At 43.0% G+C, this 24,850-nt stretch overlaps 1 protein-coding gene across 1 annotated transcript; it reads right to left on the bottom strand.

Moving 5' to 3' along the window:
* Nucleotides 1-4,481: 4,481 nt before the first annotated feature.
* Nucleotides 4,482-24,092, bottom strand: LRRC74A (leucine rich repeat containing 74A). The gene is made up of 14 exons (XM_009964135.3): nt 24,038-24,092; nt 20,234-20,341; nt 18,851-19,026; nt 18,115-18,222; nt 17,291-17,387; nt 16,814-16,863; nt 15,935-16,016; nt 14,216-14,301; nt 13,674-13,868; nt 11,897-11,992; nt 7,827-7,970; nt 6,550-6,657; nt 5,831-5,916; nt 4,482-4,557 (listed from the first exon to the last, which is right to left on the bottom strand). Exons 1-14 carry the CDS (start codon nt 24,090-24,092, stop codon nt 4,482-4,484), a joined length of 1,467 nt encoding a protein of 488 aa, XP_009962437.3.
* Between the last annotated feature and the right edge of the window lie 758 nt (nt 24,093-24,850).

Raw genomic sequence — 24,850 nt, 5'->3', positions numbered from 1 at the left:
AAGAAAGAGAGTGACAAGGAATGAACTATGGGTTGATTGAATTCTTCTGGCAGGCCAAATTCAGAATGTGATCCTTTGGCTGGGCTCTCTGAATTAAGAAACAATGAAATAGCTTTAGTATTGTTGACAGATAAGAGGTCACCCATGTAAGAATAAAAGAACAGCCATTACATACATTTTCAAGAACTGAAATGTCCACTATGATCTTGACCTTTTCCGGCATCTTGTAAAGACTGATTAGCATCAGTCAGTTGACCTGAATCTACTGAAAAAAAAAAAAAAAATTTGTCCTTGCAAACTTTCACTCCATCATCTCTTCAGATTCTGTAGTGTTACTGTGACAGAACCAGGTGAGGTTTTACTCAGTGAATGAATAGACAGGGGACTTAAGCATCTCAGTTGCACTGACCAGTACATTGTGAATGGCATGCTCCCAGTCCCATGAGGCTTGATTTTGTGCATGGCTGCATGATGCCCCTTTGCGTAAGGTTTATGTCCATGGTATACACTGAACACCTTTTGATATTATATGGATGGGAGGCTGCTGGAACAAAGAACTATTGATGCAAGTTTAAAAGATGAAGATTAGTATCAGTGTACACACTTTAGCAGCCCATGAGATTTCTCTTTTGAAAGTAAAGCCAAAAACTTTTAGGCCAGTTCAGCTAGACAGATCAAAGATCTTCAATGTGAACAAGATGAGATAGTTTGGAATATAATGTTAGTCTTGATACTTACTCTGAGATTTCCAAAGATTCTGACTAGTGATGTCTTTTTTAATGCAATGTTGTCATAAGTGTTGTGGTAGTGCCTAAGAAATCAGTCTGAATTGGGTCTCATTCTGCTGGATGAGATTCACAACAAAGAGATGATTTCCCCATGCAAGAGATTCAAAGGTTCATCTAAACTAGCTAAGGCATTAAATACTCTGGTGTGCATGCTGTGTTTTTAAAATATGTTAAACGGTGTTATTTTCATTCTAATATTGAAGAGATTTGTGAATGTCACTCGACTGTGTCACTTTCACAAGCCATGGAAGACACAGAGATTATGTTTAGCCAGCTTTCTGCACTGTCTAATTTTGTTCTGGCAGGCTGAATTCCTGAGGTATGTTAGATGAGTCTCAGAGCTGCCTTAATTTATGCTGGCCAAACCATTTCCTTCTGCGCCATTTCACAGGTGCAGGATCAGCAGAGCAATTCATGTTCCACTCTCCGACCGCCCCTGCTCAGTATCTACCACAGTTTATCCCTGAATTCTCAGCAAGGGGACAAATGCTGCCACCAAGCTTAAAAAAGCTTTATTGATCTGAGAGTGCTCAGAGAGACTCTGCAACAAGACAAACTGCAACTACATCCCTCCACCACACTGCTTACATGTGAATTTGGAGAACTAAAATTTTCACTAGCACTCCCAGTTTTACGCTAGTATTTTAGTTGCACCAGGCCACATAGTAGTACAGAAGGTTGCATCTAGTTCTTTCCCAGAGATCCAATCTCTTTTGATTTTGTGTTTGGCAAAGTAGATGATTTTTGTTTATCAAGCCCTTCTGGAGTAGAAATTTGGGCTCAAACTCTTCAGCTGGAAGAATCTCTCTGTAGGTTTTTCCTGGTGTAAAGGTATAATCTAGCTGCCACACCATTGTTGAGTCTGGAGTTTAAGTGGACACTCAAATAAATAAAAGCCACACCTGCCACAGGCCAGTACCCGTCTCTATTTGATTATGTTGTTCTCTTACAGAAGATTTTTGATGGCTGTAGCTAATCTAGAATGTTAAGGGTGATAATTGGACAAATCAGTTTAGTTGGGCAGCTGATTCTGTGCAAACCTAAGCGGAATAGTAATGCGTGACTAATACACAACAGCACTCTGCATGAGATAAAGATGCATGTGTAACATATGCAACACAAACCCAAGACACTGTGGGAAGAAAAGACTAAGATATTTAATGGTATATATGTGCTACTCCTCCACCCCAAAGTGCAGAGGTCTTCATTTCAAAGTGCATCCATTTCTGCAGAGCAAGCACAGTGCTGCAGGGACAATGAAGCATGACCTTTGCTCTCCGCCATCAGGTACCCCGAGATCCCATTGTTCTCTCTTCCATGTTTTCCAGTCTGGAAACAAGTAAATAACTTCTCACCCCTGATCCAGCTTAACTGACCATAGAGCATCTGCCTGCTGATAAGCCAAGAGACTAATTTTAGAGGAAAATCTGAGATGCTGTAAATCTTGTTTGTCAGGTAACAATAGTTGCCAGTTATGCCAAAAAGAAAAAAAAAACCACTCTCTTTTTTTTTTTTTTTTTGGTGCAAATATAAAATCATTAAATGTTTCCAGCTCCCTGGCCTTATTTATCAGCCTGCACATGTTGGTATTTACATTGTATGCCTCTTAAGCTGAAAAAAAAAGACTCAAAAAAGGATTTATTGGGTCTGAGGGGGAGAGAGAGGCATAGATAATTTACACTGGCATATCCAGTGAATGGTGAACACTTGGCCAACAGACTTGGAACCACTGAAGAATATCCTAGAAGATGACTTGTTTTAAACAACAGCCCCCTCCAGAAATTATGAGTAACTACATTAGGGTCCATGGATCTTGTGCAGTAACGTTAGTGGATCCAAGAGGTACTAAAACTGTCTTGCAGCAGTGAAACCTCTCCATACACATCACAGATGTGGGCCAGCAAGGGATGTCAGAGTTGCCCCATGGGTAGGGACCAATTGTCAGGTTTCTCCAGTCCTCAACCACCGATGTGGTGAGTCCAGCACAAAAAGTACCCAATCCACTGCTCACCAACCCACCAGCCCCTGGAGCAGGATGGTGGAGGAAAGTCTTACCCCAGGAAAGATGATGCTCCTGGTGATACTACTTCTTAGGGAAGAAACAACGAAGTCATTTTTGGAAGAGGAGCTGAAAGAAGGCTCCGAGCAAAGCTGGTGGGTTGGCAGGTGGCCAGTCCTGGTGTGGTGTGGCGTGGAGTGGTGTGGCGTGGAGTGGTGTGGTGTGGTGTGGTGGGGCCCACGTGGGCACTGCAGCCCAGCGGTGGCCACAGGAGCCACTGTGGGCCTCTGCTGAGCCCTGTGCTGTGAGAGCGTCCTTCCCTCTCCTGGGAGCAGTGTGTTAGCAGGTCTTTCTTAGGAGTCAGCGAGCTCGAATTGTACAGTGATGGGCATGGGCTGCTCCCCTTTCCTCCCCAAGCCCAGCTGTTCAGGAGTAAGGGCTTGCAGGTTTGGGTTGTACTTGTATAAAAACATACCCCAGCGCTTAGGAGCAGCCAAGTAAAGCTAATTACATTTTAGGCATGATTAGGAAAGGAACAGGAAACAGAAAACCCCACGTGCAAACTACTCAACATCTCAAATGCTCTCTGCTGCTCTGATTCTTCATCTCAAACCCCACATACTCAATATGTGAAGTGGGCACAATCACAGGTAAATTCTGGAACAGTCATAGGCATCAGAGGACACGGACCTGCAGTAATGAGTTAAAGCCTACTGAAGATGACTACTGAGCAGTCATACCAGTGCCATCATATCAACAGTTGTGTTGACCTCTGATGGGGCACTGGTGCCACCTGAACTCTAATTCAAAGATTTTTTCCATGTGGGAATTCTGCTGGGATAGAGAGACTTACCAGATGGTTACTAGCTTCTTTTCCTTTCCACAGAAGTCTGGTCTTCCCAGTGGCCAACATTTACCAGTTCGCCAAGGTTCTTGGTGTATACTCTGTGTTGGCAGTTGCTCACATGGCAAAGTGTACTTCCTGTGGATCTGCTCATCTATACATGTTGACATTTTCTAAATCCTATTTATTTATAATTATTAATATTTGCAAGGCTTTCATTCCTTCTTAAGAGTTGATGACATATTTTTTTAGATGTTGGTTTTAAAAAAGCAGGTCAGTATCTAAGCCATTTAAAATCTGTTATGGCTTCCATCCTTCTAGCATATTTTTTTTTTCCCATGGAGGTATTAAATAAAATTCCTGTTACTCGTAAGTTTTTAAGCAACATGAGCTGTAGTTTCTCATGAATTTAATTCTTCTCCTCTTCCAAAGGTCCCTATGTCAGAACAGCTAAGTCTGGCAGGGCATGTCCGCAGGGCACTTGCTTCAGTCTTTGTCCATGTGCTCTCCCTCAAAAGGGGGTAATAACAATATTATATACAATATATGTCTTAGTTTACCAATTCCTGCTTTTTGTCTCAGACTTTGCAAATAAGTTCAGCATTGTCAGCATACAGGGTAAGACACATTTGGTAACCAGGTCCAAAGGACCAATCTTTCCTTAACCAAAGGATCAGACTGTATAGGGACCTGCTGTGTAGTGGAACATCAACTTTATTTCTACATTCACTAACTTGGACTATCAGAGATCCCCAGTGTTGGGCCTCCCCAAGCCCAGGGCCACTCTGAGCTTTCTTCCAGTGTTTCTCATACAATCTCTCATTGTTTGACCTGCCTCCTTTCTTGATTTTTATGGCTCTTCCTTCTCTTCCTCCTTGATTTCCCCTTCCACAGGCTTTTGTGCCAGCTTCTGCTCTCTTAAGTGACTGATTGAAAAGAAGGAGGTAAACCAGTATTAATCTAGTAAAGTCAACCTTCCTTGTCAGGTATCTTAAATCTGCTGAGAGGACCTTGAGGAAAAGAGCCTGCTGTGGGAACAGGAAGGACAACAAAGGTCACAAGTCTTCTGACTCTTGTCTACAAGGTGAATATTACCACACGTGCTACAGTGCTAAAATGCATTAAGAAGCGAGATAGGGAGTAGATCCCCACACATCAACTCAGCTGCATTAATGGCACCAAATGAAGTCTTTGCTCACCATTGGGTTTCAACAGTTCCTAATCTGCTTACTACTCAATCACAGTTTTGTAATTTGAGCCTAAAGTACTTGGGAACTCCATGTAAACTTTGATTCAAGATTAATCAGGCTATGGCCCATCTAGCATCTGAGCATGGATGCTTTTAGTACAGCATCAATGTATGTGAAGGAAAAAAGCCTGGACCTAACAAAGGCATTTACTTCTGTGAAAACATTAGGAGGCTAAGAGGGAAAAGATTTGCAAACCTGACCCATTGGTTCTATCTTTAAAACTAGACTACAGTATATCTTTAAAACCATTAGTATGTGCTGAGGGATGGGGATATTTGGGCATGATTAATAGGGCTTTCAGCTGATGAGTCACATGTCAGAACTGACTGAAAATCTAGTGGGAATTTTGGGTCCAATGACAGGCGGTTTAGCCTGCAGCGACTGACAACCTCCGAGGAGTTTGCTGCTGACTGTTCAGGCTTTCAGAACTTGGACATGATTGCTACAGGCACTAAGGAAGAGGCACTTTCAAGAGAATGAAAAGTTCTGTAGTTTGAAAGAGGGTTTCCAGGGAAAACTAAGTCTCCTATGAAGAAGGATCAGAGGGATGGAAAAAACCTGAGAGTCCCTGAGGATTGAGGAAAAGGTCTGAAAGCACAGATACACTGTCTCTGCAAATCTTACCCTGGCTTCAGAGAGAGGACAGCGTTGAGCTAATGCTTCTCACACAGGCTTAGGAGAATGAATGAAAATGCCATTCAGCTCTGTGATCCCTGCACTCTCACAGGTTTACCAAACAGAAAAATAAGACTGACTTCTAGTTTGACTCAACAGAGCTTCTAAGTATACAAGGTGTTTTTTCATCTACCTTTTACTTGGGTAAGTAATGGACTGGCCAAAACCGTATGTCCCTTCACCTCCTAAGGTGAATAAGGTTATGCTTATTTGGTGCTGAGCCAAATGAAAAAAAAAAGAAAGGCAAGCCAGGACAGTAAGTGGAGTCACTCACCTGTAGTCCACGACCCCTGTCCGGTTCCGGTCTAGCTTGCGCACTAGTTCCCCAATTTGGACTCGATTCAGTGGGATGTTTTGTTGCTAAGAGGAGGAGAGAAATGCTAGAAAACCTGGGTATTTTTAAGCAGAAAAATCCTCTATATCAGACTGGGGCCTGGCTATCTTTCAATAGGTGAGCAGATGGCCTGGTGCATGGAGGAAGGGATGGAAACAATCCAGAGTGGTGGTGGGGAGGCAGTTTCACTCTTTTAGGATTAAAATAAGATTTTTTTTTTTCCATTTTTTGTTGTCCTGGGTTGAGTATCATGTCTGGTTGACCACTGCTACTGATCCCAAGCACTATAGTGGTTTTGGCAGGAGGCAAACTATCTACTCAGTGTGTAGAAGCAAGGGTTTAAATGCCTCTTTTTCACTTTCCCATAGCAGTAAGACATAAGTATCTAACAAGATCCTGTATATCCTATACAAACAGCAGACCTCTGTGATGTTCTAAAGTTAATCCATTACCACTGATGCCACCTGTAGCATTTATTGGATAGCATAGCATTTCTGTTGGTCTCATTCAGGGCTCAACTTTTGCGATGGGCGAATTTAGCCTTTTAGCCTGAACAGTGTCACCAGCAAGGCTGGCTGGTGGCTGTGCTGCAGCAGAGAGGTTGCCCTAGAGCAGTACCATGCCAGAAGACCATCCTGGCCGTGTTTTCAGAGGCACACCTGCAGCATGGCTCTCCGGAAGGCTGCCACAGGGATCTTCATGCTTCCATCCCTGTCAATATTCCTAAAGAAGTCCCAGAGTTGTAAGTTGTGCTCTTTCAAATAGTTCTAAGAGAAGCAGAGATAAAACATGGGCATAACCATGAAACAGCCACTGATACCCACCTCCAGCTCTTCCCTTATTTTTCCATTTGTCACCCTGCCTTTACTCAGCCCATCACTGAGATATATGAGTCCTTAACTCCTTGTGCAGCCACTCTATTGTCAGAACAAAATCCTTTTGTTCAGGTTAATCCCATTCTTCTCTGTTATACCTTCTTCTCCCCCTACCTTGAAACGAGGCTCAGTAGTAAACCTGTTTCTTCTGATAATTGCGTTTGGTTACTTGGTCCCCATCCCAGCAGCCACTGCTTGGCTAGGCTGTCTAATCCAGAGACAGTACTCTCCCCCAGATCTCTGATCACTTTAGTTGGTCTTCTCTGAATTCCTGACTGTTTGAATGAGGACACATCTGAGTACCATAATGTCTGTTAAAAACTGCAAAGCATGATAGTGTGAGCATCACTAGCTGTGAAGCACAGCAGCACTGTTTGATGTGAGCTAACAGCCCAAGCTTTTGCTTAAGTTCATCTGAATTCATATCTACAGCAAAGTCTCACCCAATTACCTGAAAATCTGCACAGCAGCTAAGAAACACAGTGAAACTGGTAGTGAAAAACTGTTATTTAACCCAGCAATACCCAAGTGCTTCTGTTGCCTTCCAGCAAGGAGGACAGCACCATCTGCTGCTATCCATAGAAATTACAGACCTTGAAAAGCTAGGTAGTTACTATTTAGAACAGCATTTGCTCATACCATATTCTACTTTTATGAAGCATATTAATTTTGATGCTAAAGCACAACTGTCAGTGAAGGGTTTTATGAAAGTCAGCTATTGGTGGTGGGCTTGTGATGGGGATGGACAGTCATTTGGATCAGACCTGAAATCAATCAGTTTGTGTTACACAGTGATTATTCAGATTCTTTTTTTTCCCCCCAGTGCTCTCAGTTCCCCAGACATTGGCTTCTCCTGAAAATCAAAGGATTTGCATAGTCAGTCTGTGTGGACTGAGATATGTGAACATTGTGACAGTCTTTTTGAATATACTTTTCTGAAGGAAATTGGCTGAATTTCCCACTTGGAAGAAAGCTTACCCCTTCCAAACTCTATCCCTCCAAGTGCTTGCAGAATGTGTACTGTGTACGGGGGAGCTATGGACCCAAATTCAGTAGCTCACCTGAATCACTTTCGTGGGATTTGGATGCTGATTGTGGCTCGTGGTGATACAGCCTTCAACCTCACCATGGATGACATCTAGTTCCGGACGCATTTGACACACTGCATCTAGCAACTTGATGAAAGTTTCATTCACCAACACATTCTGGTATGTAGGAAGAAGGAAAGTACAGTCAGCGTGGACACCCAATGAACAACAAAGACTTGTTTGTATTCACAAATCCATCTAAAGTCAACATTAACAATTCTCTCCTAGGGGTGGTGCCTTTTCCTATTTCTGCTCTTCACTTTCAGGCATCCCAAGCAGGCCTGACCTTAAATAAGTGTTCTTCTTTCTGTTTTCCCATGTATGAAGCAGGAAAGGGTCTACCAATTTATGTAGAAATTAGCTTAATTCGTCAGGTAAATGTCTACACTGAAGACCTCATGTTAAGTGATTCAAGTGATTCATGCTCATCCCCAAGAAAGTTCTAGATGGGTCTCCTCTCCATTTGGTTAAGAAGCAAACTGCAAGTTGAACAGTTAATGGACAAAATGTGCCATAGAGTTCTGCAAAACTAAAAAAAAAAAAAAAAAAAAAAATTAATCCAAGACCTAAAATTATAATATCCCAGGAACATAGATTTATAGCCCAGACGAGAAAGATGCACCTATCTGGGAAGGGTCCGGGTGTCTCCAGGTGAAAAGAACTTTTGGTAAAGCTCTGTTTCATTGTGTAACCTTAATGGGAAGCTCCAGTCAGCAGTATGAGACCTGACATTTGTTTTTTCCTAAGAATTTCAAACAGGGTAATGCCAGCTCAGCATTTCAGAGCTCACACTGTGAGTTTTCTGTTTTAGCACTTACAGAATGGGCAGCAGCACAGTGTCCTGATTCAGGATTTGGGGATGTTAGAAATCTAGCTATCAATGCAAATATTATTTATGTCACTGTAATTTAGTCTTCTAAACATTTCAAGGGCATGTAGTGATAGGCCAAGGGGTAATGACTTTAAACTGAGAGAGGGTAGATTTAGATTAGATATAAGGAAGAAATTCTTCACGATGAGGGTGGTGAGGCACTGGCACAGGTTGCCCAGAGAAGCTGTGGCTGCCCCCTCCCTGGAAATGTTCAAGGCCAGGTTGGACGGGGCTTTGAGCAGCCTGACCTAGTGGAAGGGGTCCCTGCCCGTGGCAGGGGGTTGGAACTAGGTGGTCTTTAAGGTCCCTTCCAACCCAAACCATTCTACCATTCTATCATTCTATGATTCTATGAATCTATTCTATGATTCTAAATTTAAGTTATGAATAATTTGCCTTTGCCTTGACTGATCTTTTAAAAACATGATTATGATTTTGTTCATACCCATGATGACAGGGGAATTGTTCAGGTACTATGTTAGTTATATACTTATTTGTTGGAAATTTCAAGGATGTTCGGGAAATTCATGAAAGTTTCTGTTTTCTGTCATCGTGGGAGGTTCCCAAGGCATCAAGCAACTTATATTTTCACAAAGTTTATTTACAAAGTCTTCCAATGCATTCTTATAGCTTCTTTTTAGAAGCTTAAGATCCACTGTTCTTAAGATCCATCTAGAACCTTATGATCTACTGTGCAGCGAGCGAGAGCTACTACTCGAGGACAGTCTTGAATGAGTCTGGGTCTGATCGGGTTTACTAGCTTTCATTCAGCACCAATGGTTTTATAGATGGAGAGTGACTCTCTGAAGAAGCCATTCAGACATCCTTGTACTCTGAACATTAGCTGAGTGTCCCAGTCCTGGGAACACAGCACAGGAGAGCCCGAGCTGGCTCTGCTGGCTGCCAGCTCTCTCCAAGGCTTGCCAGCCTGGGCTTGACCCCATGAGAAAGCCAATAGCCTGCCTGTGCGGCCTCAGAAGCAGCATAGCCCAAGCACCGTGTCTGGCTTGACAAACTGTGCTGGGGTCAGGCAGCACCTGGAGGGAGCCAGCTTATGCATTTCTTCATGTTTGACACTGTCAGTCCACAGCCCAGAAAAAAATGTGGACAGCTGAAAAGCAACAGTATTTTCTTTTGTAGTGTGATGGTGAAGATGGGCATGTGCTGGCTATTTTGATTCATGACTTCTATAAAATGTTTGATACTTAGTATCTGCAAGTTAAAACCCTATAAAAAGTATATTGTTAAAAGAATGTGGGGAACAGTCATGCTTAGAAATAGTGTCATAAGCAATAAATTGTTAAAAATGTGCCTTTCTATTGCTTCGCCTTTGCTAGTGCTGTCAAATCCATGCAAAGATTTCTAGATATGATCCTTATTTGAAGTCCCTCTTACAGACACACTAATTGTTCATTCTTTAAAAGCCAAGATAAACCTGTATCACTGGGAAAAAGGGCAGAAGAGGCTTTTGTTTAGGTCTTCCATTAAGCTTCCTATAAAAGATTAAAATCTTTACTAATTTCTTAAAGGTTTAAGACAGTCTAAGATCTTTGGAGCTGTATATTTGCAAATACTCTGAATTGAAATGCAAGACTCCCTACATCACAGGTGGAATGAAGTCTGCCAGACAGTTTAGATGTTTGCCTACAAGCATTTGATTGGGATACTGAAATGTCATTGTAAATTTATGCCATTGACCATTTATCTTGCGAAATGCCAGGTTATTCATATTTTCTGAAGGGTGAGGTGGAGGGAGCATCTGTTAACCCTAAAAGGCAAAAATTCATAGGAAGATTTATGTTGGATTAAAGATTCTTAATGTTAATTAACTCATTGCCTCAAAATTTCTTGAGTGCCTCCTTTTAAATAAATGCATTTAAATAATTCCTTTAATTTCTCAGAATCTAGCTAAAATACATTACTCTTTCCAAGATCATGAATTGTTCAGGTTATTAGTAATAAAACTATTAGAACCATGTATACTGTAATTAAGTCCTTTACCCCCACACAGACCATTTTAGTTTTCCTTTGCGGAATAAGGCCTGTCTCCTTGCAGACTAGGCAAATAATTCTCTTTGAACTTAATTTATGCACGAAAAATTGTCTGCCCTAGAGGAATGCCTGTTCTTCAGATGATCTCTATTGAAAGCCCTTGATATTCTCAGGAAAGACCATAGATGAATATTATTTATTCTGCTTTGTTTCAGTTTCTTTCTTTAACACAGTAACTACAGGACAAAGAAACACATGCAGATGTAACTTAGATACAACCCATTACGTGAGTCTCCAAAACTGTCCATGAACTCTTTTTTAGCTTGTTTCAGGTGTGAACATATTATTTATGTCCCAAGTCCCAAACCTAATATTTGTGAAAATCCTCTTTCCTTTAATTGTGGTGCTCCCAAAGGTGGATGGAGGGTCCTGAGGCCCCTGATACCTTCTGTAACTGCTCCTGTGAAGCACCAGTGCATGGACGGGGAGGGCCAGGAGCAGACTGTGTTGGTTTGCAAGGCAACCCCTGCCCTCTCTCAGGAGTTCAGAAGCATTTCTGGGGGTCCCATTTTAGAAGCAGCACATGAGCTTACAGCACCATGTGTCATGCTCCCAACTTGCTATGAAGTAGCATACTAAGATTTGGCCTCTTAGATTTTTTTTTTTCCTTCTACACCAGCCTTTTAATGTTTTTTTGTTTTGTTTTGTGGCTGTTGTTGTTTTTGGTTGGTTGTTATTTTTTTTAAATAAAATTTCTTTGCTTTCAATGCCTTGAAGCATCCATCTTTACTCCTCGTACATACTGACAGGGTATCAAAGCATTTCACAGTATCTAGCATCTTAGACTACCCTGGAGGGAGACAGCTCAGGGGTTGAAGAGAATTCATCCTCCAGTGGGAACTCACTCTTTGTTCTTGTTCTGCTATTGCAAAATGGAAGGGAGTGCAATGTAGTGATATTACAGGCACTTCTCTCTAGAGCTAGACCAAAGCCCTAGAATTTCCACATGGCTCCTAGAAAGACTGTAAAATAGTAGCCTTGTTTTATTACTGGCTGTGCATAAGTGAAACAAACAGCAAGTCTCAAAACAGTTTTGGAAGGGGGCAGCTCTGCGATCCACCCAGTTCCTAAAAACGTGCAGTGTATGGTCCTGGAGGCTTTCCAGCACATCAGCCCTTACTGAGATGTTGATCTCCTCCATCATGGATCTGGGGTTCTTTCTGACAGATACGACTAGTGCAGTGGCACCTTCCACGGTCAGTGGATTACTGGCCATCTGTGGAAGAAGAGACATAGATACAGACACACTGAAAATGAGGATTTCATGCCTGGCAGAAGGTATGCTGTAACCTCAAGGATGAGCCTTTCTTTCCATTCTTCATCAGGACTGTAAAATAACTGTGGTGCCTTTCGATGGGTTTGTCTGTTATCTTACCATCTCTCGTCACTGCTCCACAAAACTCTGCAATGCAACTTCCCAGTGGAGCTGCCTTCTCAGCTTCTCTCTGTCTCCTTGTGCAAAATTCTACATATCAGGGCCCTTACATCTGTCACACAGGAGTATGTGATGTGGATCATGTTCAGTCATGTGATGGGGAAAGGCTGAGGCAGTGGGCTGCATGTGAATCTGTGCTTGCTAGTAGGGTCCCTCTGCACGGGGGTTTGCCCCTTGGGACATTTCCCATACCCTTGGCTCCTCTTGGCAGCACAGCAGATCAGAGCTCAGGCTGACCAGCTGCCTCTGGCCTACAAGGTCTAGCTATCTGGTGTTATGGGGTTGGCATTGCCATGTGCATCTCTTTGTGCAAATATCACCTCTTCCCCACCTTGGACTTCATGTGCCATTCCCACTCCCATTATTTGAAAGAAAACTTTCTTGGTTACCACTGACCAGCAGAAGACATGTTTTCCTTTAAGTCCTTTGTGTCACCAGCTCCTAAGACAATCTGTGCAGCTACACAGGCAGAGGAATGTCTTGGTGTGAGCTAGTGACCTTACCTCAAGCCAGGTTAAGAGCAAGGCAGACAGATACATTTATTTACATAATCTGGAACAGCAGTCCCACAGACTCCTTGCAGTGATTTACAAGGATAGGGATGTCCAAAGGCAGGCTTACATGAACAGCTTTAAAGATGTCCCTCAATCACCATACTGCCATTTGCAGGATCCCAGGATGGTGATGTTAGATCTAGCTGAGAATGCAGCTTGTAAGCAAGCTGACTTTTCTGAGCTGAATTCCTAGAGAATGATCTTGGATTGATAAAACATGTTAGCTCTCAATCCTAATCTCTGAAGCCAGTTTGACTGGTCATTCAGTTTTGCCCTTTCCAGGATTACCGGACCCTAGTTTACTAGAAGGCAGTTCTGGCTTTCTTTCTCCAGGACTTGATAATACTCCTCTCCTTTGGGTAGTATTGTGTCATTGCCCTGACATGGAAATAACAGTTTTTCCGGTGTTTGAATACATTTTTATCAAATCATTAACACACCTTGAAAGGCACACTTTTGCTCGCCTACAGACTTCAGTGTGAACCTTTGCTTTAGGTTGAAACGCATATTACGTGTACAGATGTACCTTCACAGCTACATTTTATGTATATATGCAGCATGTATATATGTTGAATGGCTAGGCTCTCTGTTAGACATGGTGAATGCCTAGGTTCTCACTTGACTGAGACTAGATATGACAGGTATCAACCACTTTGGGGTGATAATGGCTGTGGGGTTATGCCAAGCCAGTCCCTGGGGGATTTTTTAAGGGAACAGTTCGGTTTAGTTGTCCTGGTAGAAATGCACAGGATAGAATTTACTTTCGCTCTGTTCACCTTTAACCCCGAGCAATACTCATTTCTTCCAGTTCTAGCTCAGACAGCTCACCTCTGTCTTCTGTCCCTCCTGACTCAGATCTTTCTACTCCCTCTGTTTATTCTTCTAGCCCTGTTTGGGCTTTATTTTACCTTCAGGATTTTGAGATTTCCATTGACTTCAAGGCCCCTGCAGAGCTTCTTGGCTCCCTCATTCTTGATCTGGTTGTTGCTGATGTCCAGGTGAACCAGCACGTTATTGACTTTGAGAGCTTCTCCTAGGGCCAGTGCTCCCTCGTTGCCAATGCCGTTCCAAGAAAGGTTGAGTATTTTCAGTGTACCATTGCCCTCCAGGGAGAGAAGAGGGATTTTAGCTACTGCATGCCCATCTTCTGTACCACTCTACCCTTTATTGCCTGGCTGAGAGAGGAGCTTCCCTCAAGTCACACCCAGGCAGCCCCAATGAATCCAACATCTCTGCAACACCACCAGCGTCTCTTCATCCACATAAATCACCAGACCTACTCACTGCTTTAGTCTTTCTTCTGGTGCTGTCTGCCACTGTTAGTAGGACGAGCTTTGCTAGAACTGCAGAATCCTGCTCAGACCTCAGGGATGCGAGTTCCCAATCAGTGTTTCAACCAGCTCCTGGTAATAATCACTGTGAAGGATATCACAAAAAAGGGCATTCCTACCCTGAGACCTGTGCCCAGTGCCACTATCCCCTTCCTCCTCAGGTGGTTCCAGCTCAGGTCCAGAATCTCCAGTGTTGTGTTGTTGGCTAGGAGAGAGAAGCCGAGATGTTAGCTCATGAGGAGTGGTCTGGACACAGCTGCTGACCCACTTAGGGACAAAGAGAAAGTTTTCTGGGGGTTCAGCAACAACCTTAATTGGCTGCAGTAAGAGGAACCTGTACATACAGAGTCTTTGCTGTCCATAGTACCCAAACAACAGAGGATGGGCTGTTGATCACAAGCAGAAAGGGAGCACAGTTTTTTTTCTGACTTAATCAAAGAATAAGTCATGAGTGAGGAAGGTAGAGAGAGGGAGGATTTCTTATATTAATAGACACTGTCTGTTTTTCTCACTGTGAAAAATGGCTGGATTCTCCTTGCCACATCTAAAATATCAAGACTCACTCTGTATATATTTGATTAGCAGAAGAGAGAAATTCAGCTTCATATGATAACTGTGCCCAGCTGTATATGTGCCAGCGCCAATTCACATGCATAGCACACCTCATGGTGTAAGTTCTACTTAGAGTGGGGTATGTGTGAATTCATTTGTGTCTACTGCGACACTGGGAGGGGTAGGACTTGCTGCCAACACTTGCTTTTTATTCTCAGAGAGAATTTCTCATCCAGATTTTCCATGGATGGGAGGTTGGATGGAGGCAGATGGTGAATTTAGCTGACTTAAAAATATTCCTTTAAGAAACAAAACAGAGAAGTAACAGATTCTGCAGTAATCTCTGCTGCTTCTGCCTCACGTGAGCTGGAAGGATAGAAGAGCTGTAAGACCTTTAAATTTGGAGATGCATTTTTTTTTGGGCTAGGAAGGTCACAAATTTTAGTACTGATCTCTGTGTCGCCTGCAGGCTTGTTCAAGGCAGGGGCACAGTGCCTTGTCCTCACTGCAGTTTTAATTGATCAATTTTTTAAAGACATGGACTGTATTTAGAAAGGGGTACGTATCAGTGGAAATACTGAACCAGGAGAGGGCAAGCATTAGTTAAACTGAAGGCATTGTGTATTTGAGATGCTAAAGGAACACTGGATGCTCATAGAACATGCTTGTGGCCATTATGGGAGCAGGTGTGTTGGACGTACTGGGGGAAAGAGAGCCGTCAGCTATTCATGCAACTCTCTCTCAGTGCACTAGTAGCACCTGAGATTACTGCAGGACTGTAACTGTTTTGTTTGCTTTCCCTCTCCAGGGCTACTAGCACACTCTGGGTCTTTGTTTGAACAGATAAATTAGGCGGCATAATTTTATTTCTTCCTAATCTGTTTCCCTTGCTGCTTGCTGTGCAGTGGCTCAAACCATTAGTGTTTGGGCTACTTAAGAAAAATTGAAATCACTCCTGAACTTTGAAATCAAAAGCTTAAAACAAATGCAATTAGATTTTAGTTTTTAGTAAAGTGCAATTTTCTGCTTTATACTCCCTGATGGACTTATATTTCAGCTCTCTTCTCTCTGACACAAACTGCTCTGTTACTGTCATTTCTCATCCTGTGTTTGTGTTCTGAGTCACCTGTGGCGATGAGGGTGAGCCTGTGGACCATGCAGGAAGCTCTAAATTTGGGCTCCCTGTCTTTTGTACTACCCACTAGGTCATGGGGCATTTTTGCTGATGCCATCAAGTTCCGCAGTGCTTGTACTCCTGGCTTTGCAGGAGTAATAAATTAAGTTACCGAGCATCTGTCCCAGGAGCTGTCCTCCCTTCTCAGAGAACTCATTGTGGCTGAGGTCCAGCTTCTTCACTTGGTAATTGCTCTGCATAGAGATAAATGTATAGAGACAATGAGATCTTCCAGCCGGCTGCAACCAGGTGCCATGCCAAGGCCCCACATAAGGATGAAACAGGGATATTGGATACACTGAAATCTTCAGTGCATGAGTGATCATCAGCACAGAGACTGCAACTCTGTGTGTCCCAAAGAAAAGCTTTGTCAGGCTTATAACATCACAGTGTTCCCAAAATAACAAAGGCAATGAGTCTTTGTGTTTTACAAATTTCCCTCACACAGCTCATGTCTGGCCTGCAACATAACCTGCAATTCTGTTCCTGTCCCTGTTTCACTCCCACCATTGAACCCTGACCAAAAGCACTTTCTGATATCAGGTCAAGGCCTTGCTTCAGGGCAGCTTCTGGTCATGCTAGCTGATGCAGAAGCTTTGAGGCAGGAACTAAACAGAGAAGTCAAGTATATTATTTGTATTGGAGAATTGCAAAATGATATGAAGTTGGGTTACTTATGCTTCTTGAAAATTTTTTGTCACCCAGATGTTGTTCTGCTGTTCTGTTGTTCTGTTACACAGTCCTGAAGGTTTGTTTCTCAGCCAGATTCACACAGCTGTCCTGAAAAAAATGTTAACGCCGTCCATCCTGCTCTGTATCCTCCTATCCTCTTTCATTTCTGGAGTAAGCAAGAAGCACTTAGCAGAATTATGCCAGGAAATCGTATGGGCATTGCCAAGTGAAATCATGCCAAGTGAGTAGCAGCTTCAAGATGAGGAGAGTCTGTTACACAGCCAGGGCTGCAAATGACCTTGGATTTCAGGTAACTCACCATTAATGCCTCAGCAAAGTATGGTGCAGTCTCCTCTCCAAAGTTGTTTCCTGGGGAAGAAAAGTATGTTAACAGTGTGCTGATCTCCCCCTTGGTGCTGTTTGGGGGTCTGCAGGAATCTGTGCTTTTAGGTGGAACCTCCAGTTAATCACAGCCAATATCTGGTTGTAAGAAGTTAGTCACCATTCCACTTCTCTCCATAGAGTAGAATTACCCCAAGATGTGGGAAACACTCCAGCAATTATCTAAGTTTCTCATAAGGGACTGGTTTTCAGAGGTGCTAGAGATTGAGCAGGCCAAATATTTAATCACATCCACTATAAATCTAGATTTCCTTTTGCTCTGGGTTCTCATCACAGACATAACTGAGAGACTGATTTTGCCTACAGTCTGACTAATATTCTCAGGATGAGAGACTGAAGTGAAACATATTATTTCACTTCCACTGCCATTACTGTTTGGGTGCATACAGCCCACCTGAGAGCTGAAGAGAATGGAGGTAGGACATGTTATCCAAAAGCAAACTGGCAATGGCTTCAGCTCCTGCTGTGTCTAGGTGGTTATTGGAGATGTTCTGGAAGGAAATAAGGGAGGATAAGAAGGATAGAGTCCAAAGAATGAATGAGCATTATTGTCTTCTTAATGCCCAAGATATCAAGGGAATAATGCAAGATGAGCAATATAAGAAATGTCTGCCAGACAGTAATTAACATATGAGTTATAAGTGTGCTTAACCCTGCATCCATCCTAACAAGAATAAAGCCCTAGAGCCATCAGTTTCACATGGGTCTTTGTCTTCAGTGAACCAAGAGGCATTTGGCCAAGAATCTTTTCTTCCACTGTAAACACAGATCCCATGGCCTATCAAAATGCATTTTGTATACCCCAGTTTCAGATCGAAGGAACATTCCTACCAGTTCAGATCTGAAAGTTTTTCATTATTCTCTTAATCTATTTAGAAAAGTTTCCCCATGTCATATTGGAGAATTAAAGTTCCTGACCAAAATGTTTTTGCTGTTGGCTAAGCATGAATTAGAAAGACTTAGTTACGGTAATTATTGTCACATCTGCTAATGAAGACAACAGTTCCAGACTCACCAGACTGCCATCACATGAACACTGCTGTTTTTCAGAAGCTTGTACATTTGAAAAGTAGAGGAGCATAAGATATCATGACTTTCAGAATGTGAATGTTTTTGCATGGGAACAATGATTATTTGGTTAAAATTACAATGTAATGAACTGGTTTTCTTTCAGATGATTGAACTTGGTGAGCAATAATTTTGTGTCAGATTAGGTACCAGTTTTTGAAGGGAGGAATTCTCTCGTAGCATCTCTGCTATGCATATGGCTCCTTCTGCCCGAATGCAGTTGTCTTCCAACTCTAAATGGGTAACAGTTGCATTGGACTGGGAAGACACAAAGGTAAATAAAGACATGCACTTTGAACTGCTGAAGAGTTAATGAAGGGGATCATTTTCTCAACAGACACTGGACATTTTCTCCAAACCTCAGAAAGCTTCTCAGGTCCTGAGCAGGACAGTGATCCAGGGATGTGATAAAGCCATGGCAGTGGGAATTGGCATACAAAAGAGATGGTTTTTTTGGAGACATTTTGATGGGTAGGACTTTCTGTTGCTTTCTGCCAGCCTGGAGACCCAGGTTCAGATCCCAGCTCCTATTCAGGCATCTTGGGCTTGTCCATTGGTGAGTGTAGCACATCCCTATGAAGAACCCAGAGTGGGGGATATCGACCCCTCCAGCCCTAGCTCTGGCCCTATGGGGGTTAGGAGCACTGGGGACTTGTGTCCCATGGAAGAGCATCAGTTTGCTTATGGGGATAACTCCAGCAAAGGCCAGCAGTTGCCACACAAGACTTTCCTGTGCAGGGGATTAGAAACATTCATTCCTCCTGTCGGGAAACTACATCACTTCTTCTCCCACACTGTGTACTCAGTGATGGCTTCCAGGCCTGAGAGAGGCCTAAAATGCCTATTGTTCTTGAGAACAGTGGCCCCACTCTTACTGGCTACTCACCACCAGAGCAATAGCAATGGCTTTGACACCTTTGGGTCCTAGACCACGGTGGTTCAGGTTCATATAAGGCTTGGTCAAGTTCTGAATGAAATGTGAGACAGGCACCACCTCCATCAGCCTGCATGCTTCCAAGTACAGCTCTGCGCCTGTAATGCCTGCAAAGGCCTTCTCAGGATCTACAGAGAAAAAGTGTATTGATGAGTGGTGCATTCAGTGTCCTCCCTCCTCTTTTAGATAAATTAAGTAATTTAATAAAAATAAGTAACACTATGCAACAACAGTAAGGTTTTACTCTTAAAGGGTTATCATCCCCTGGTTCTCCCTATTCCTTTATCCCAAGAGTTAATGTATCCTCCTTGCTTCTCCGTTTCATATCCAGTGACTCGCTGCAGCTTCTCACCAGTCTGCAATGTGACTCAACCTTTCTTGGTGTAGTTGAGAATTCTTGACATCAGGCAAAAACATTTTCTTTTTTTTTTTTTTTTTTTAATCTAAAATGAAGCACACAGCTGATATTGCCAGCAGAGCTAGGGCAGCTCAGAACATTTTGGCTTGCAACCAGCAAAAAGAATCCCAGCATTCTCATCTTGGCCATTGGGTGTTGTTGACACAGCTGCAGTGAGACATATCAGTTCAGCTGGCGGCTGTATTTCCACAAAAACCTGTCATTTGGAATTCCTTCATCAAACCCCATACTTAGAGCTCATATTTCTCCATGTCGTTATATGCATTCAACGGTCTGACCTCAAGACAAATCCCCTCTCATCAAAGCCATTTTCCAGTTCACGCTGAGGCCTCTAACGAAACAGTCTTTTGTTCTTGCGTTCTTATGGTTTTTGATTTTCCTTCCATTTATAACAAGTTAGAAAGTTCTTATCCTAAATTATGGACAAGTCCTACTGTTACCAAAATGAGTGCAAGACTTGTTTAGCCAGAGGGCTGATGTCACTAGGCAGAGGAGGAGAGCCACCAGAAAAGTCTAGGACATTTGTGGCAAGCCTATGGTACACAGACTGCAACTTCTATGCAGTGTTTCATCAGGAGCACACAAACAGGGCCTCAGTCCCATCCCTGGTTTCAGCTGCCCAGGCGGTGGGCTGGTCTGGTAGTGTTGGTTGTTAAGGACTAGAGGAGAGAAGAAGGAACAAAGAAATAGCCATGGTGTATAGAAAGCACTTGAAGGAAGATGCTTGACATCAAAGGGAGAGCTCTTAGAGGGAAATTCATTTCCCTGCCCCGTCTATATCAATTGCCAGATTACATGTGGTTGTCAGGACCCTGGCAGGGTTGTGTCCTTGGTCTCCATTTCGGATATGTACCCATTGGTAGGTACAGCGCCATAAGGGGAAAAGCTAGTGAGGGCAGATATCAGAAATCATTCACCTTCAACCGCTGCGTCAGCGTCAGAGGCTTGTGTGGCCTTCACTGAGGTGTCAGCCAGTGACACAGACTGCAGAGGCTCACTGATTTCGGACATCTCTTCATCCTGGCCTGCCATGAAACCAAACAGAGTAATTTTGTCAATGCAAGAGCAGCAGAGATGTGACTTCACGGCTATGACAGACCTCCCACTGCCCTCGCTTAAGCCTGCGCCCCTTGTCAACATGCTGTGGATGCAGTCCTTCCCCAGCCCCGCTGCGTGCCCGCCGCTGCCCACACGTTGTACATGTGGTGCTGGCTCTGGTGTGGGGGTGGGCTCTCTCTGGGGCTGCAGATCTTCAGACTGGCTGTGGCTTGGAAGCTTTTGGAAGGAGCCTTCCCCAAATTCTGCAGCCCATGTGCGAGGGACTCACAGTTCTCCCTCATAAAGTCTTCATTCCCACATAAGCTGCCTTTCCCCCCTTTCTCAATTTCTGAGCCCTCCAGGCAAAGCAAATATCCCCTCTTCATCCCATCTCCTCACAAACCTACAAGCCAAATCCATGACAGCTCCTCCGAGCTCTCCTGAACTGACTCACACTTCCCCAGGCACAGGCAGGACACTGTTGGCTGACTTTGCGATCAGACTGGGAATGCTTTGTAGTACACTTCAAGTATGTCAGAAGAGAAAGCATTTGAATGCTATTGTATATTGGGACCGAGTGTAACTAGACGCACTGGAAGTGATTCTCTTGCCTACAATTCATAATTTATTTTATAGTTAGAGAGAAGAAGAATTTGGAAAATTCCTTTTTAAGAGGAATAAATGCATAAAAAATAATGAAGAGTAATTTTGCCAAAATAAATTCTGGCTAATAACATAATACATATTTTTTTCCCCACTCTGAATCTTCCTTTTCATTCCGTGTCACTGCTTTTACTACCTTCTTCCCTTAGTCCTTATTTCCCTTTATAGCTCCAGGCTATTGACCTGTAATTTTGTACCCTTCTTGGGTGTCACTCAGCACTGATATGTGATGCAGAGCTTGCAGTTTGGCTGTTTATTCAGATCTATGTGAGGGAAGGACTGCCCAGCTGGCACCCGCATTACCGCATTTCAACCAGCCCTGCAGCTGCAGCTCCTTCATTAAGACCTTCTCCTGCCAGACTTTATTTGTTCAAATGATGGGTTTTCTTGCATTTCTTTAGTGCGAGGAAGACAAAAGAAAGGGTAAAAATAGGCCTAAATCCCATGTAAAGAACTCGTGAGACAAGTAGAACCAAAGATTTGGGACATTCTGACAGTACCCACTGATCCTCTTTGCTGAATGGCCTTACAGTGCTGGACATGCTGATAAAAATACACTTTCCACTCTGGGGAACAGACTATCTATGCTATACAAAACCCATCCAGACTGTGTCATCCCCTGATAATATGGCTGTCATGTGCCCAGGACATCAGCTAGTCTTGCAGTGTGTGGCCTGAGCCTTCTGAGGTAGATACAGAAGTGGTTCCTGCATCCCTGTGGATCTGTAGAAGTTGGGACTGATACAGATGATAATACCATCATTCAAGCACAACTTTGAAAAGCATTGAAACGATTATTGGTGTTAAAACCAATGCAGTGGAAAGTGATGGGTCTGGAGACTCCTTTATCATCCCCTCCTTCCCGCGGGTGTTGGGGCTGCAGAGAGCTTTCTGGTCAGCCTGCCTCATGCACGACTTGCACCAGTCATGAATCAGGATCTAAGAGGGCAATTCACTCCATGGTTTGTTGTGTGACTTGTGCAGGATGCATCCAGATAACTGCAAATCCCTTCCCTTGTGCTAGGCTAACAATGCCTGTTCTCTGGGTACATTGCTTTATGTTGTACCCTCATTTGTGTTATACAAATATTTGGTAAATCACACTAGCAATTTATACTTCAATAGCTTTGCGGAGTACAGAAAATGTTTCTTATAATTTGCCTGGCATTGCAACAAGGTCCTAGTTCATGCCACTAAACTAATGAAGTGGTCTCTCTTAGAATCACTAATGATGGATGTAAAGGTCAGATGAAGATTTTGATAAATTGTTCTCCTTCTCTGCCAGGATAAAATCTAATTGATATGTACTAAGGAATTTCAGCTGTGAAAGGAAGCTACCAAGGTTGTCCTCACTTCTTTAATTCTAAACATCTGGCATAAGAAGTACATCAGAATAACAGCTCAACTGGAGCATCTCATAAAATGGAACATAGCATTTTGCAGTAAACAGACAAAATGATACTAATGTGAATGCTCAAATATAAGCATTTTTTTACACTCTGTAAGAAATCAGTTAATTCAGTGACGTGTCAAACTATATGATTATACTAACTTGGGAGTATTAGGTGTTGAAGGAATTTATGAGGAAACAGCTATGAGACGTGTTTTTATATCTAAGCAAAGTATTTGGGAATTGTCATTTGTTGAAAAATTGAGAAATCAGGTTTACTGTGGTTTGTAAAAAAATGTGTGTGCCTTAACTTGGTCGTCTAGTCAAGGGTATCAAATCTCCTATTTTAAGTCGTGCCACTGTGGATATAAAAAAAAAAAAAAACAAACAAACTGTTTTTTTTTCTCCATCCTAATATAAATAATTTAGACCAAGAAAAAAGCAAAACAACCAGACATTTTGACAACATTTTCTATCTGGAATAGGGTAGGATTAACAATTATATAATTCTCCTCACTGCTGCTGTCAGTCAAATTCAGCCACCATTTTACCCACGGTTATTTAATCCAATATATAAAGGAAAATGGCAATCAACTATTAACTGGACATGTATTTCCTAGTGATAACATTTTTAGAGATAATACTGTCAAAAACCCATGAGAAATACTAATTTTAATATAATTGTTTGGGCTTGATAGCAGGTAATTAATTTTGTCAGATCCCACTTAAGGAGTGAAAATTTCAAGAGTTCATAGTCAAGACCAGAAACCTTGTTTGTAGAAAAGCTGTCTAAAAGGGGCTAATCCTAAATAGGCAACAAATTATTACTGCTGGATCAGAAAAATCCCCAGAGATACCTTTACAGGAAAATAATAAAGGATATTTAGACAAACGTAATTGTGAATCAATGGAAAATATCTGACAGAGGATCTCCTCTATTAGAGGAACCATTAGGGAAAATTATTATGTAAAACTTCATAAATTGCATTATACTCTATTTAAATATAGAAAAACAAGAACCAAAGAGAGAAGTTGTCCCACATATCTGGCTACCTTACAGTAATTGGATTATGAAGGAAAATAAGGAATTAATTTGTAATGACTAAGCGACAGATCAAAGGAGGTTTTGAACTTTAAGAGGAACCGTTATGCTAATCTAGGAAGTCAGGCCAAAATGCTGTGAGCAGACCTGGAGCCTGACTGCTGTGTACAAGCACAGCCTGACAGGAGCAGGCTCAGAAAACTCTTTTGCCCCTCACACCCTGCCTGTCCCCCTGGGTGATGGAGGGCTCCAACACGATCTGGTCTCACGAGGTGCTGAGCTCTGACATCTCCTGTGGGCATGAGGGGCAGCTGGGTGGAGTTGCCTGGGAGCTGGTACTGGCAAACCCCCTTCTGATGCATTTTGTTCTTTCCAAGCTGCTCCTGATAGCAGGTCCTGTCTCTGGGCGCTGGCACCCTGGATCCCTGTTTGCCACCTTTCTTCTCACTGCTGCCTGGCGTGGGGAAGGGAAGCCTTCCCACTGCTGATAGGCCTGCTGCAACAGCCGTCCCTCTTGGGTGCTGGTGATTTTTTTTAGCCACTCCTGTCTATTTCTGAAGTGAGTTTGCTAGTAACTAAACACCGCACCTGTGTCCTTCTCAGACTTGTTCTCCATGTCACCACCTGTGAGCGGTGGGTCCATTTGCTTTTCCTCTTCTGTAAATAAGGAGTTCACAGCCACCTCCTTGACCCTGTAAGTGCCTCACACCTACACACAAAAAGCGCAGCTGCTTGGCTACTATTAAAGCATCTCCAGGAGGAATGGTGTCACTTGTAAGATCTGTGTTCTTGATTTATACTACTTATGATCAGGAGAATCCCATTTCCCACTTGCAGGGGCTGGCCAGGTGTCATGAGAAAGCCCCTTGCAGAGCCTGCAGCTGCCCTGTCCCCGTCCTGCCACCACCACCCTTCTGTGACCTCACCTGCACCTTCTGACTCCAAGGGGTGACATTCAGTGCTGGAAACCCTGTTGCTCTGGGATCCCGTTGGCTCCCAATAACTGACAAGAGAACAGATGTGATTTTGGCTGTGAAAGTCCCCCGGCTTATCAGAGAGACGTGCCAGGCTGTTGGTAAGAGCTCTCCTCTCCTTTGAGTTCATATCCTGGTTTGTACAGTTTCATGAGAAAGCCAGACTGCGGCAGTTATCATCTTAAAGGAGATAAGGATAGAAAGAGCATGTTCGCCTTATTAGTCTTGTACAGATTCAGACTTCCCTACCACCAAATTCCTGGAATGTTCAGTAATAAAGTGTGGCTTGTAAGCATGTCAGCACTTAATGGGGCCTCGAATCCAATACTCATTCATCCCACCAGCTACCGTTGGTGCAAAAATTGGTTCAGTGCTTATTATTTTACATCATTTATACCAAGGACTTCATGACCTTTCCCAAGGGGCT

The sequence above is a fragment of the Tyto alba genome, unplaced genomic scaffold (genome assembly GCF_018691265.1).
Source record: "Tyto alba isolate M040663 unplaced genomic scaffold, T.alba_DEE_v4.0 Super-Scaffold_18, whole genome shotgun sequence".
NCBI classification, from domain to species: Eukaryota; Metazoa; Chordata; class Aves; order Strigiformes; family Tytonidae; genus Tyto; species Tyto alba.
This window is presented reverse-complemented; position numbering and strand designations above follow the sequence as displayed.

Coding starts and splice junctions, on each gene's coding strand:
- LRRC74A (XM_009964135.3), bottom strand. CDS start 24,092: ATGGACCCACCGCTCACAGGTGGTGACATGGAGAACAAGTCTGAGAAG. Junction 17,388..18,114: donor ATTCCTCCCTTCAAAAACTG/GTACCTAATCTG, acceptor ATTTCCTTCCAG/AACATCTCCAATAACCACCT. Junction 7,971..11,896: donor TGGAGGAGATCAACATCTCA/GTAAGGGCTGAT, acceptor CCTACATACCAG/AATGTGTTGGTGAATGAAAC.